Source organism: Schistocerca gregaria, chromosome 6 (assembly GCF_023897955.1).
Source record: "Schistocerca gregaria isolate iqSchGreg1 chromosome 6, iqSchGreg1.2, whole genome shotgun sequence".
In the NCBI taxonomy this organism is placed as follows: Eukaryota; Metazoa; Arthropoda; class Insecta; order Orthoptera; family Acrididae; genus Schistocerca; species Schistocerca gregaria.
In genome coordinates, this window is record NC_064925.1 from 257,227,807 (window position 1) to 257,242,972 (window position 15,166).

General features: G+C 42.1%; 1 protein-coding gene across 1 annotated transcript; it reads left to right on the forward strand.

Annotated features, from left to right (window-relative positions):
• The first annotated feature begins 7,514 nt into the window (after positions 1-7,514).
• Positions 7,515-14,897, forward strand: LOC126278157 (uncharacterized). The gene is made up of 2 exons (XM_049978058.1): positions 7,515-7,557; positions 13,754-14,897. Exons 1-2 carry the CDS (start codon positions 7,531-7,533, stop codon positions 14,600-14,602), a joined length of 876 nt encoding a protein of 291 aa, XP_049834015.1. The 5' UTR covers positions 7,515-7,530; the 3' UTR covers positions 14,603-14,897.
• The last annotated feature ends 269 nt before the right edge of the window (positions 14,898-15,166 follow it).

Consider the following 15,166-nt stretch of genomic DNA (forward strand, 5'->3'; position numbering starts at 1 on the left):
ATTAAATAGAAAAATTAATCTCCCCCACCCCCGACCATCCCCGCCCCTTACCAAGCCCACACTCATTCCCAGATGACGTCACGTGTTTTTCCGAGTCTGCAGGTAGGCCACAACCCCCAATACCCTTCCCAAGCTCCCCCATCCCCAACCTATCATACTGAGGGAATTTAAATTTGGTGGGAATTTCGAATTTTGGTGAGAATTTCTTTGTCACAGAGCTATGCTGACAACCATCCCCACCCTCCACCCGGGAACTGGTCAGAGATCAAAATTAGCAGTACCCTTTCTGGAACTCAAACCCTGATTCTCCATGACGGAAGTCCAAGTGCAGGCCCCTAACACAGTTATACCACCAGAGGATCTTATAATTGATGGGAAATTAAAAATGATGCTGCCGTTTCTGGGACTCAAAACCTGATTCTACTGCATGGAAAGCCCAAGTGCACCCTGAAACACATGGAAACTGTCCAGATACAGGAGGGGAAGGTTATGTTCGTGTACTTTACTTATTTTAGCCGCAAAACTAACCCAAATATCGATCCTAAACAGGTAATTATCACAGAGGTCGGGCCTAATTACACGAGCACGGTATATTATCGCAATACAACTTAAAAACTGACGGTGTCATACAACAAGAGTTATCCTAAGTGAAAAACTTTCACAGTACCACACGAAACTAGTTCAAATGGCTCTGAGCACTATGGGACTCAACTGCTGTGGTCATTAGTCCCCTAGAACTTAGAGCTATTTAAACCTAACTAACCTAAGGACATCACACACATCCATGGCCAAGGCAGGATTCGAACCTGCGACCGTAGCAGTGGCACGCTTCCTGACTGCGCACCTAGAACCGCGAGACAACCGCGGCCGGCACTCGAAACTAGTGCAGACACACGCAAATTCTATCCTATACTTACAAGCTAGCTGGAAATAGGCAGTGGTATACGGTACTATATTTATTCTTTTTAGTGGAAAATATGTGTAACTGACAAGACGTTGGTGTTGGACAGAGAGGAGTTTAATAAGTGTATTACCAGCAGGCGTGCAGTATGTATTTCTATTTGACGTCCGACTTCACTACAGACACCTATCGAAAAATGACACTTCAGCCCAGCTAACCAGAGACAATACACAATACCACAACTGATGGAAAAATGAGTCTTAGTTCTATTTATAATTCTAAATTGTAGTGAAGAACCAGCACTCATAATGAATGGGTCATAATGCAGCAAATGCACAGGGGAAAATCGTCGTCCTAAAAGACTGTAAGGGGGGGGGGGCACTATTTGTATGTGCAGTCTCCTCGCTGTACAATCACAAACTGCCGAAAATCAAGGCCCTCTCCCCTCCCTCCATCCACCAATAGGGAGGAGACAGACTTTCCCAAACAACCAGTTACTCTCCTGACAACCTCGCAGCACCTGTTAGCTGCTGTCCACCTTGAGGTGATGGTCCTTCACCAACACAAAAGCAGGTGTACTAAACTAAACAATAGGAGATGAAAGGACGGCTGTCCCAAGTGCAACATGTTCGTCTAGTTACATAGCTGCCCCTAATGGTTAAGGGGGGCGTCTGTGGTTGTGACGTTAAACAGAATAGGTCAGACCCCAATCCCTCCAGTAGGCCTCTCGTACAGTGGAAGACACTGTTATTTGACGTCAACAACTCTTTCTTGCAACCCGTTAGAAGCATTTCTCAGAAAGACGAGACCCCTCCGGGACAACAACCAAACCCCGGAGAATGGTCCAGATGATCTACAGCACTCGAAATTTCACCATCTGACCCCTGCCTTAAGGCAAGGCTCATACACTAGAACAATAGTGTGTATAATCAACTGAACAACAGGAGATAAAAGGGACAGCCATCTCAAGCGCTACTTGTTCGTTGAGAATATAGCGACGGAGCCCCCACACAGCGTCCCCTGGGTAGAGTGTGGCTGTGTCCGGCGAACATCCACAGCTGACACGGCCCCACTCGCCCATACCAGCCTGTCATTCTGCAATGGAGAACAACTGCATTTGATGACAATGCATCTATAATCAAGTATCTATTAAAAAAAGGAAAACACAATTGTGATAATTATAAATCTCTATTTTCCACAAAAATATACACAGTCGATTTGCTTTTAGTGTTATGAGAAAAATCGGTATAACCTTTACATTCAACTGTAGAACGTCATATGACTGACCTATACTTGAGTACTGTTCATCAGTGTGACATCCGTAGCAGGTCGGGTTGACAGAGAAGATAGAGAAGATCCAAAGAAGAGCGGCGCGTCTCGTCACTGGGTTATATGGTAAGCGTGCTAGCGTTAAGGAGATGTTTAGCAAACTCCACTGGTAGACTCTGCAAGAGAGGCGCTCTGCATCGCGGTGTAGCTTGCTGTCCAGGTTTCGAGAGGCTGCGTTTCTGGATGAGGTATTGAATATAGTGTTTCCCCCTACTAATACCTCCCGAGGAGATCACGAATGTAAAATTAGAGAGATTCGAGCAAGCACGGAGGCTTTCAGACAGTCGTTCTTCCCTGAACCATACGCGACTGGAACAGAAAATGGAGGTAATGACAGTGGCACGTAAAGTGCCCTCTGCCACACACCATTTGGTACCTTGCGGAGTATAAATGTAGATGTAGATTATTTTGCGGCATCCAGCGTAGGGTGACGCCACCGATTACAGATGATCAGCAAAGACATACACACTCAACGTAAAATCAGGAAAGAATCTTCGACTATTTTGCTGCGATAACTACTGATCATCGAAGGAATAAAAAACGATAATTTAAACTCCAAAGAAAAAAACATCTATATTAAGCATTTTATTTCAGCTTGAATGAGAAATTACACCATCTGATAGCATCTCTCACATTCATTATCTGTAAATAATCTGTCATGCACATGTGTATTACAAATATATTCAACTACCGCCCGTTTTGCAGTTTTTTACAAAACGATTTTCCTCAATAAATGTGCTACATTGTGACCCATTTATTACGGGTGCTGGTTTTTCCACTACAATTTGGAAGGGCAATCAGAACGGTGGCGCATTTTTGTCCATCGGTTGTGGTATCCTGTATTGGCTTCTGTTAGCTGGGCTGTAGGGTGGTTTCTCAGCAGGCGCCTTTAGCGAACTCCGACGTCAAACAACGATAGATACTGGATGCTTGCAGGTAGTACTCTTTTTAAGCTCCTGTCTGTCCAACACCAGCATTTCGTCAATTGAACATATTTCCCCGCATAAAGAATAAATATAGTACCTGGGACCACAACCTTTTTCCCACCAGGTTGTAGGTGTAGGGTAGAGTTTGAGTGTGTCTCATTAGTTCCGAGTGGTGTTGCGAAATTTTTTCCCAGCAGGATAAGACCAGTTGTATGACATCGTCAGTTTTTGAGCTGTATTGCAAATCTATGTCCTCCTTGTATAGAGCTATGCATATGGTCCTCTAATTACACCAGATATTTATCATTAATTATGTAATGAGGATTGATATTTGTATCAATTTCCCAACCAGAAGAAATCAAGCACACTAACCTAACCTTCCTCTCCTGCGTCTTGACAGTTTCCATGTGTTGGGGAGTACACTTGGGCTTTCCATCCGGTTCAATCAATGTTTGAGTTCCGGAAATGGCAGCGCAATTTAAAATTTCCCATCAATGCCAAGCGCCTCTGTGTTAGGGGGTGCAATTGAGCCTTCCTTCCAGGATGACAAGGATTTGAGTCCGGAAAATGGTGCGACCAATTTTAACTTACAGCCAATTCCAGGGTAGGGGGTTGGATGTCAGCACAGCCATGGGACAAAGAAATTGCCGCAAAAAATCGAAATTCCCGCCAATAGACTGGGTCTTGAGGAGTGGGAGCGTGGGGTTTGGGGAAGGGTGTTGGGGCCCATGTGCTGGCTGAGAAAAACACATGACTTCATCCGGGGTTTGGGATGGGTGTGGTTGGGAGCGAGAGGGGGGGTTGATTGATAAATTTAATTAATTTGCACTTCAATTTGATATCAAAATTGCGTCCGTGCTGACAACTCCGTAATATTACCAGCTACTTTCTGTACCAGCTGCAAATGTCCTCCTCCTCACTGAACTTTATCTTTGCCACCTTCTGAATTCCTAGATCTGCATTCCAGTCAACACTGTCAAAACCTTTCTCTAAATCTGTAAAAGCTATGAACGTAGCTTCGTTTCTCTGCAACATATATTCTAAAATAAGGAGTAGGATCAGTGTTACCTCTCATGTGCTTACATTTCCACCAAACCCGTTCTGGTTTCCCGAGGTCGGTTTCTACAAGTTTTTCTTCTCTTCTGTGAAAAATAGTTATCAGTTTTTTTTAACTGAATTGTTATATTCCTCTTTAACTCTGAAGATATTTCGCCAGTCTCACAGACCTTGCAAACCAGGCGGAATAGTGTTGTTATGGCTGCCCTTCCCAAGACGGTCGATAGTTCTGAGGTAATGGCGTCTGCTCCATGGACTTTGGTTTGGGTTCAGTCCTTCAGTAATCTGTCAAGTTTCTCTTGCACTATTATAAATCCCATCTCATCTTAATCTATGTCCTTTTCCCTTCCTCTACTGTTCCGGTGAATCTCATTTCCTTTGTAGAGATTCTCCAAATATTCCTTCCACATTCCTAGTTTCTCTTCTTCGCTTGGTACTGGTTTTCTAGCTGTCTTTCCCCTAGATCCAAAGACTTGCATTTTACCTCTAGCCATTATTCACATAATGTCAGTCACATTTTGTGTACGTCTGTATTCTTTTCTCTTGTTTCATTTGCTAAATTTTTATTTGTCCCCTTTCATAAATTAAATTCAATATCTCTTGTGATATCCAAGGATTTCCACTAGGCGTTGTGTTTTCACCTATCCGATCCTGGGATGCCTCTAGTATTTCATCACTCAAAGCTATCCATTCGTCATCAACTGTATTTCTTTTCGCTATTTCAATCGTGGCCTCATGCTTCCTTTGAAATTCTCAAGAGTCTACTATTCCTTCAACTTCGCCCGGTCTCTGGTGTTTAATCCTCACCTTCCTGCCGCTATTTCTCCAGTTTTAGTCAGCGGTCTGCAGCCAATAGCATAGGACCAGAGCCCACACTGGCCCCCTGCAAACCTCACACAGTTCAAAGTATGCGTACGACATGTCTGGCTTACCATTATATAATCAGTCTTAAATTTTTCCGTGTCTTCACATCTCTTTCATACACACAATCTTTTTCGATGTTACTTAAAGCAAGTATTGGCGATATATTCTATGCGAAATCCTACCACGCAGGTTTTTCTATCATTGCTTTTCTCCGGTCAATATTCTCCCACTGATTTTCTTCGTTTCCTCTTACTGTAATGCAGTTCCAGTGCATTACCACAGTTAAATATTCCTTTTTCCTTTCTAGCACTTATATGACCTAATTACGTGTTGCTACTTGCTAACGCAGAATGCTCCGCCTTCAATTTTTGAGCTCAACACGTGATAATTGTACACAATTGTGACCAAGATGCCAGAGTGGCAAACTTTTTCAATTACATTTGATTATACATCTATAATTTACATTTATTAATACAGCATGGAAAGCCCAAGTGCACCCCGCAACACAATAGTACGATGGTCGTTCAATAAGTAACGCCCCGCTTTAAACAAAAGCCATTAATTACGTAGACAAATATCCTTGTTGGGGCTTCACATCTTATGTTTGTTCTGCGCGCCGGTAAAGTTTCGAACGGTTCTGGCAGATGGCAGAGGCGTAGTACAGCGCCAAAATGGTGTCTACACACGACTCGCGTTACAAACAGCGTGCTGTTATTGGATTCGTGGGTGCAGAAAAAGAAACCATGATGAACATCCACAAACATTTGTGTGCAGTGTATGGCAATGCTGCAGTTGATAGGAGTACAGTAGGGCGATGGGTAAAGAAAGTTACAGCCTCAGGAAATGCAGAAACAGAGCTCCATGGTCAGCCTCTCTAGACACGTCCTGTCACAGCCACTGCTCCAGACATGCTTAATTGTGCGGATGTCATCACTCGTGCCGACCGGAGCTTCAAAACTCGACAGTTGGCTCTACAGTTGTCGGTCAGCATGGCAAGTGCGACTCCAATGATTGAAACTTTCGGATATTCTAAGAATTGTTCACGATGTGTTTCATGAATACTCAAAACGGAACACAAGTTTCAATGAAAGGCCATTTCAACTGAATTATTTGAATGTTTTTGAGACTGACAGAGAGATCTTTCTGTCACGGATCATCATGTGGGACAAAAGCTGGGTGCAACACTTTGCGCCGGAAAAAAAGGCTGTTCATGGAATGTCGTCACTTCATTAACCACAATAGAAGAAATTCGCGACAACCCCATCTACCGGAAAAGTCATGGTGACAGTCTTCTGGGATTGTGATGGCGTCATTCTCGTGGATGAGATGCTGAGAGGGTCAACCATCAATTCAGAGGCATATGTGAAGGCTATGAATAAGCTCAAGAAACGTTTCCTAAGTGTCCGATCGGACAGGAATCAAGCAGAAATCTTGCTCCAACACAATAATGCACGGCCACTCACTAGTCTGAGAACCCAGGAACTCATCGCCGAATTAGGTTGGGCATCATTGCCTAATCCGCCCTACAGTCCAGCCATGGCACTCGCGCACTTCCATCTCTTCGGGACGCTTAAACATTCTCTACGGGAGATACACTTTGAAACTGAAAAGAGTGTCAGTCATGCAGTGAAAACATGGTTACGCTTATAGGACAAGTGCTTTTACCAACAGGCAATACATGCTTTTCTCAACATTAACCTACTGCCCTACAATGTGATGGAGACAACGTACGTAGTAAAATGGGACATGGAAAAGACATGTTGATGTATATAGTCTCCAAATTCTGACTTCAAAAAATAAATACTGTCTGAGAAAGAAAATGTGGGACACTCCTTATTGAATTGCCCTCACATTCATCGTGATTTTCTGGACGAATAAGTGATTTATAAGTAGATGAATAAGTGTTTCATAGCTGATGAACACTGATGACCCTTGTGAATAAATGGGATTGCCCATGTACTTCAAAATGACTAAGTTTGAAAATGAACAGTCGAGGGTAAAAAAATAAGTAGGCAGTGCGTTACCGCCATTTCGTTATTTTTCGATAAAGAATTGTGGATGTTATAAAAATATGGATGTCTTTCACTGAAAACTCATTAAATTTTATATAATTACAAATTTCGTGAAAGTTGGATGTCTGTCTACGAAATTAGGTCTGATGTTTGATGCTTATAATAATTTCTATGATCATAGAAAAACCTATGTTTTGTGAAGGAGCACTTGTTCAAAAAACAATATTAATGAGTCCTTGAGTTTGTACTGTGTATCAGTATCAATTTCTGGGGGCTACTGATAATCTAGAAAGCCACACGTTATCGGCATTAGCAGTTTTCCTTGCACGCAATATCGCAAGTCACATTCCTTTGACTTCAGTCTAATATATTCAGAGTCTGCTATATATACCGCCAGTTCAAAATTGTTGAACAGTGCGAGAAGACACGTGAGACACAAGTCATGCCTAGTCAAAAATTTCACATGAAGGTAAGAATGGAAATGTTACATAAAGGCACAAATTCTTTTTCCTCTATTATCTGTACTTATGGTAACTTACTTCCGTGCACAGTCTTACCGAGTAACACAAAGAGAGATCCTTTGATATATGTTCCCCTCAAAAGAACTTTTGGTTGGCTCTGAGCACTATGGGACTTAATATCTTAGGTCATCAGTCCCCTAGAACATAACAGATGTCTCGACCAACCACTCGCTCTGCTTTTGTTCACCGCCCGGTCTCCGCAGATACTGTGCAAGCGCTATGAATATACACGATGCTCTGGTTTTCCACCTAAAGGAAGTCAATGACAGCTCTCAGTTTGGAACTCACTTCCGTTATAGAAGCCATTTTGTAGGCTACATATATACGATGATAAACAACAAATCACAATTTTTTTCGACCAAAATTGGCTGAGAAGAAAAACGTATTGTATTACTTAATTCAACACCCCTCGTAGAATCACGAAACTTTGACTTGGGCAATTATTGAATGTAGAAGTAGAAAGTACTTTAATTTATGCTTCATGGTGGATGTTGCAGATGATGTATGTTCACTGGTTGGTGCAACAGCACTTGACTGTCGCAAATGTAATGTTTTGACTGCTCAAATGACCTGTCAAGCTAAAATTATGTTGCGGGCAGTGCTGCAAATCAGCCTCTGGCGGGCTGATGCTCTACCACCATAGATAAGCAGGCAGGACTTTCAAGTCAGCCTCACGGCTTTAGTTCCACCAGCAGGTCCCTCATTCACCACTATATATCATTTTTGACTCTTATTTCTCATCAACATCATAATGAGAAAAATGGCTCTGAGCACTATGGGACTTTACATCTGTGGTCATCAGTCCCCTAGAACTCAGAACTACTTAAACCTAACTAACCTAAGCACATCACACCCATCCATTCCCGAGGCAGGATTCGAACCTGCGACCGTAGCAGTCACGCGGTTCCAGACTGAAGCGCCGAGAACCGCACTGCCACCGCGGCAGGCGAAGAACTATTCTCCTTTACATTTTGACATTAGTGACAGTCTCTTTGACATACTCCCATCATTATCCAAACCTTCAGTTTGGTACTAAGAGCTAGAAATCCTCTGACAGAAGTATCTCCGTATCTGAAGCCAGTCTTTTTCTATCATTAGAAGTTCTTGTTAACTTCTTCCCGCACCAATTCACTGTAACATTTACATGTGCTTCTATATAGATACACCTTACGATGCGTGGTGTCGTGTACCCTATACCACTACTAGTCATTTAGTTTCCTGTTCTACTCGCAAATAGAGCGAGGGAAAAATGACTGTATGTGTTCGTATGAGCTCTAATTTTTCGTATCTCATCTTCTTGGCCCTTGCGCGCAATGTATGTTGGCGGTTGTAGAATCGCTCTCCAGTCAACTTCAAATGACGGTGCTCTAAATTTTACCTCTTACATTTCTCGAAAAGAACGTCGCCTTCCCTCCAGCGATACGCATTTGGTTCCTGAGGCATCCCCGTAACACTTACGTGTTGTTCGAGCCTACTGCCAAGAAATCTAGCAGCACCCATCTGAATTGATTCGATGTCTTCATAAGGATCCCAAACACTGGAGTAGTAGAATAGGTCGCACCAGCTTCCTACATGCGATTTCCTTTGCTTGTGTACCCCTCTATACTGAAAGTCACCCAATAAACCGAAGTGGACCATTCGTCTTTCCTAGCACAGTTCTCACAAGCTCGTCCCATCTCATATAGCTTTGCAACGTTAGCCTTAATATTTAAACCACATCACTGTGTCAACCAGGAAACTATAAGCACTGTATCCGAACATTAAAGGCCAGATATTTCTACCCATCCACATAAACTTACGTTTTTTGTTACCTGCCATTCATCACACCAACTAGGAACTTTGTCTAATTCGTCCTGTATCTTCCTACAGTCACTCAACCTCCACATCTTACCGTACAGCGCGGCATCATCAGCAAACAACCGCAGATTCCTGTCCATCCTGTCCCAAAATAATTTATGAATAAACAAAGGCGGTCCTATCACACTTGCCTGTGGCACTCCTGGCAATACCTTTTTATTTTATAGCACTCGCTGTCGTGGACAACATAGTGGGTTCTACTGTTTAAGAAAACTTCGAGCCACTCATATATCTGCGAAATTATTTCATATGCTCGTACTTTAGTTAACAGCCGGCAACGGTGTACCCTGTCAAATGCTTTCCAGAAATCTAGAAATGTGGAATCTTCCTGTTGCTTTTCATCCATAGTTCTCAGTATATCATGTGAGAAAAGGACAAGCTGAGTTTCGCACGAGCGAATCTTTCTAAAACCATGCTCATTCGTGGACAGAAAAGTTTATTATACTCGAACTGAAGATATGTTCTCGGATTCTGCAGCGAACAGAAGGATAATGGTCCGTAATATTGCGGGTCCGTTATGTTCCCCTTCTTATATACTGGAGCCACTTGTCCCGTTTTCCAGTCTCTTGGAACTTTATGCTGGGCGAGAGATTCACGATTAGTGCAAGCTACGTAAACGGAGAATGCCGCGTAGTACTCTTGTATAAGTGGGACTGGGATTCCTACAGGACCTCGTGATTTATTTGCGTTAAAATTTTAAAGTTGTTTCTGTACGCCAGGAGCTCTAATTACTATGTCGTCCATACGGGAGTCTGTCTGGTGGTCAAATGACGGGATGTTGTACGATTTCTTGAATGGGAAATTTAGAACTTCGGCTTTAGTTTTGCTGTTTTCAGCTGCCACATTAGACTGGTGACAGGGTACGGAATGGAAGCCTTAGACCCGCTTAGCAATTTTACATAAAACCAGAATTTCCTCGAGGTCTCTGCCAGATCTTTTGCTAACGTGTGACGGTGGTACTTTTTGTATATTTCGCGTATAGATCTCTTTACGGAGGCACGAACCTCTACTAAACCTCGCTTGTTATTTATGCGTCCTCTCTTGAACCGAGTGTACAACAGCCTCTGCTGCCTTAGCATCCTCCGAATTTCGTTATTAAACGTGGTGGGTCTCTACCATTTTTATCCTCTTAGTAAGCACATAATTCTTCAGACCATGACTTACATTCTTGTTAAACTTAGCCCTAATTCCTGAGCATCCATCTTGCTGGAACTATAAGATACCAATTCGCCGTCTATGTGAGATACTAATAACTGCTTATATGTTGTGTTTAGAAGAAACACTCTCCTATCCTTCTTGACTGATTTATTAACTTTCGCAATCATAACTGCTATAATGACATCATAATAGCTAATTCCCATTTCTATAAGGTCGAGCCTATTTGTAGTTACAATGTCTAGGGTAGTTCCATTGCGTGTGGGCTTCCGAGTTAGCTGCTCAAGATGGTTTTCAGAAAACGTGTTCAAAAGTATTTCGCGTGACTGTCTATCTTTGCAATGAATCCATAGACATCCGAGGCAATACTCGGTAGGTTAAAGTCACCTCCAACTAGTATTGCATGATTTGCTATTGAGCCTAGACTTCCTTTGGATGACTCCAGAACATTCACAAAAGAATCGGCTGGCCAATAGAAACATCCAAGAATTAACTTGGTTCAACTTGCAGCTGTTATACGTGACGGGACGACTTCTAACTCACAAGAGACAATGTTCTTGTCGACTGCAATGACCACTCCCACTCCTTTGTGGTCTAATCTGTCTTTCCGACATACGTTACACGATTCGCTGAATAGCTCAAAGCTTTTCCCTTAGGTTTTCAATCAGTTCTTGGTCCCAAAAATAATTTGAGTGCGAGAACAGTATTGGAGCCAGTAAATTCGAGAACTTTCTTCCGTATACATCGACAGTTTACTAACAAAATTACGCCCGTCGAGGTGTCTTTCTTCTGAACGTCGTTTGACTCATATCGACTGGCGAATGTTCATCGTTGCACCTCATACTACTGTCTAGCCTGAAAAATCCTCCTGCGCAATCCACAATTATTCTGCTACCTGAGTAGCTGCTTCCTTTGTGTAGTGCAGAAGGGGATTCCTACAAGTCCCCACACGGTAACAAAGATCTAGAAATCTGCAGCCAAGACTGTCAGAGAGTCTTGGCTGCAGAATACTCGATCTGTGTTGCTATGTGGAGATTTGTAGGACTCCTAATCTATTCTTTCATTTCCTGCCTTTCATGTAAGGACAGTAGCTTGCTCAAAGTGAAGTTATCCACCAATTCTGTGACGCTATTTGGTACCGGTACGACTTCTATGTTGAAGATACACTCCACTGCCAGATTTTAATGTTTCTCTTGGATCATTCGGTTACTGGCGTCCTATGTATGACAGCATGTTCACATATTACGTTGCGTCCATAGCTCGGCTGTTGATAATATTCCACCTACATGTAGGAAGCTGAACAGCGATCTCGTTGACAAAGTTCTTAGACCTGTTGCGAAGTTGATAAAAACCTTAACAATCGAAACTATCGCACAGAAAGAACCGTTCAATTCGATTCCGTTATCACCAAGACATTAGGAGTTGCAGAAAATTCATAAAAGGGCTTTCTTCTGAGATCTACGGTGCATGATATTGATTCGCTCCCACATTCGATTGACGTGTTATTGATAAAAAAGGTCGCATATGAGCCGATTGGACTTTTATATCAAGATTTCACTCATGAACCATAAATTAAGTGGCATAGTATTCTATCTAGTTAGGTATGAATTGGTATCACTGTATACCGTGCTTTCGCTTAACGAGGTGTAGCAGCAGTTCAGTTGGCTTGTTTCCTGCTGATATTGTGGAACTGTTTGAATATTTTCTCACGACCACTTATTGTACATGCAACGATGAAACTGTTGGCTTGACTACGAGGAGCCCCTTCATCTTGCTGATAGCGAATTCCTTCGTGGTAAATCCGGGGAACAAGCATTAGGAACTCCCAATAAGGTGTAGGAATGTATGGCGTCGTTAAGTGGATGTTTCGTTTCTGTCGTGGGAAACTGGCAAAGAGAAGCTAGGTGGCTTAAATGAATACCTCATTGGAATTAATACAAAGATATAATTCAGTATGGAAAAGGTTGTGAATAGATTGTACCCTTCAAGGCAGATCACGGTAGCCTTACAGCCACGCCGTATACCGAAAATGCACGAAAACGGACCGTTACCTATGTCGGGATTTCAATCACTGCCCATGACTAATGCGAAGAGCTACAAAAACGTTAGCGATTAGAACGAGGAACATCTGTGAAAAGAAGTTACTCGATTCTGAATTAGAAGATCTCACCAATGTGTTGCGGAAGAATGGATACTTGTACACAGAGATAAAGTGACCATATCAATGTACATACATCTACAAGTTTCCAGGATTACCTGCGGTTCATGAAAGAAGTTACTGACCCCACAGAAAAGATCTTCACAATATGGAATATCGTTGTAAGAAACAAGCCCTCCCCAAAGACACATGAACACCTACAATCGACTAAGGATGCTCGCAAACTGCTTGAAAAAGCACGGATTTACTGGATGCCATGCAGTTCTGAAAACAGTAATTTTAATCAGACGGGGTACGATTTGAAAGTAACTGGCTTTCCTGGTTGACGAAGTTGTATACTAGTATTTTATGATAAGGTAGTAATAATAGTAAACGCAATAACGACCTATTGCGCCCGAGTTTCCAAAACATGTGACGTCATACCTCTCTGTGCGGCAGTCAGTCACTTGCGAGCCAGTTGTAGACTGGGCTTTCAACAGCACTACCGCCCTCTTGAAGATGTCCTTTGCACATTGGGTTACCGCACGAAATATATCCGATCACGGCATAACAGCCCGAATTGTTTTAACTTGTGTGACATTTCCTGTCGTTAAAGTTGAATTCTACACTCATTAGTAATTTATGCCCTTACATTAAATATTCTGTTTGAACACATCACAATCAGCCTGCACATAATTAACAAGTCAATGAAAATCAAACAGAAAAAGATGAATAAAATAGTTGAAGAAAAAACATATCAGATTTAGTTGGGTTGGACACATTGTGAAGATTTAATGTAATAATTGCATAATTTTGAATGATGTCCCTAGAACACAAATATGTGTATACTGTCGTAATCTGTTTTTATGGACCTCTGACTTCTATGTAGAAAAAAATTGTGCAGCCTCATGAGTCCTATATAAAGACACCTATTGTATGTAACATAAGTAACCACAGTCAGATATGTAGTATTTATCTAAGATTATATGTTGCAGATATGGCTGGTGGCACCTCTTGTCGTGTCTGTCATAATTGGGCTAGTACAGACAGAACATGCGAGGGAATCAAGAGCTACTGACAGAGAGGCTATGTTGGATGTCAACCCACCTGCTGTCATTGATGATGTATCACCAACAGTCGAGAGTCTGATCAGTGGATCAACTGGCTACAAAAAATTTCTCCATGGAGGAGACCGTGTGTGGCAGTCGGCAAGTAACATTAAAGGCGGTAAACAGCAATCAAGAGTAAGCGCCAATGTTGGAGATCTTGTTGACGGACTGTCAACAGCAGTCAGTGGTGTAGTAACGACAGTTACAGACAACATAGGCTTGCAACTCAGAGGAAGTGGACTGATGAAATCAAATCGAAATTCCAACCATGGCAAGAGGAATTCAAGGGTGAACGTCATTGCAGGAGATCTTGGTGATGGGCTACCAAAAGCAGTCGGCGATTTAGTGACTAGTGCTACAGACAGTATAGACTTGCAAGTCAGAGGAACTGGACTGATGAAGTCACCTCTAAACTCCAATTATGTCAAGAGAGAAACAAGGGTGAACGCCAATTTGGAAGATCTTGTTAATGGGCTATCAACAGCAGTCGGTACTGTAATAACTACTGTTACAGACAACAGAGACTTACAACTCAGAGGGAGTGGACTGATGAAATCAGATCAAAATACCAACCGTGGCAAGAGGGAAACAAGGGTGAACGCCAATGTGGCAGATATTGTAGATGGGCTAGCAACAGCAGTCGTCAGTGTAGTAACTACTGCCACAGACACTATAAACTTGCAGTTCAGAGGATCTGGATCGATGACCTCAACTCGAAACTCCAGTCATGGTTAGAGGGAAACAAGGGGAACGACAGTGCGGGAGACCTTGTTGATGGGCTGTCAACAGCAGCCAGTGGCATTTTAACGAAGGTTGCAGACCACATTATTTTGCGCCATAGAGGTAAATGGATGACGCATTCAGGTCTTAAGGATGGGCTGAAGGAGTTTATGTACATAAAATAGTGATTAAGTTATCAACACTGATTGTTTATGCATTAAATTCGCTTTGTTTACCTCAGATTTAATAAATACGAAATGGTGTAAATAATTACAAAGATCTGATCTTATTGTCCTCATTTTTGTTACTATCCAAGTCTTATGTTAATAAAGGATAACACAGTTCAAAATACTGATTTGTGTCTCTCTCCTGATATAGTCCCGATTTAATGTATTCCATTCATCTCTGAGCTGTTACTGATATTCTAACATATCTTCGACTACATCCATCAGGTGTAATTCTGAACATGTGTCAGTGCAATCATAAAAGAAGTGTTGTGTTTTTCGTTCAATTCCTAATGATTAAGAGTAAGTATGTGCTGATTTTTCTTTTTCTAAACTTCCTTTATTTTGGTGGATC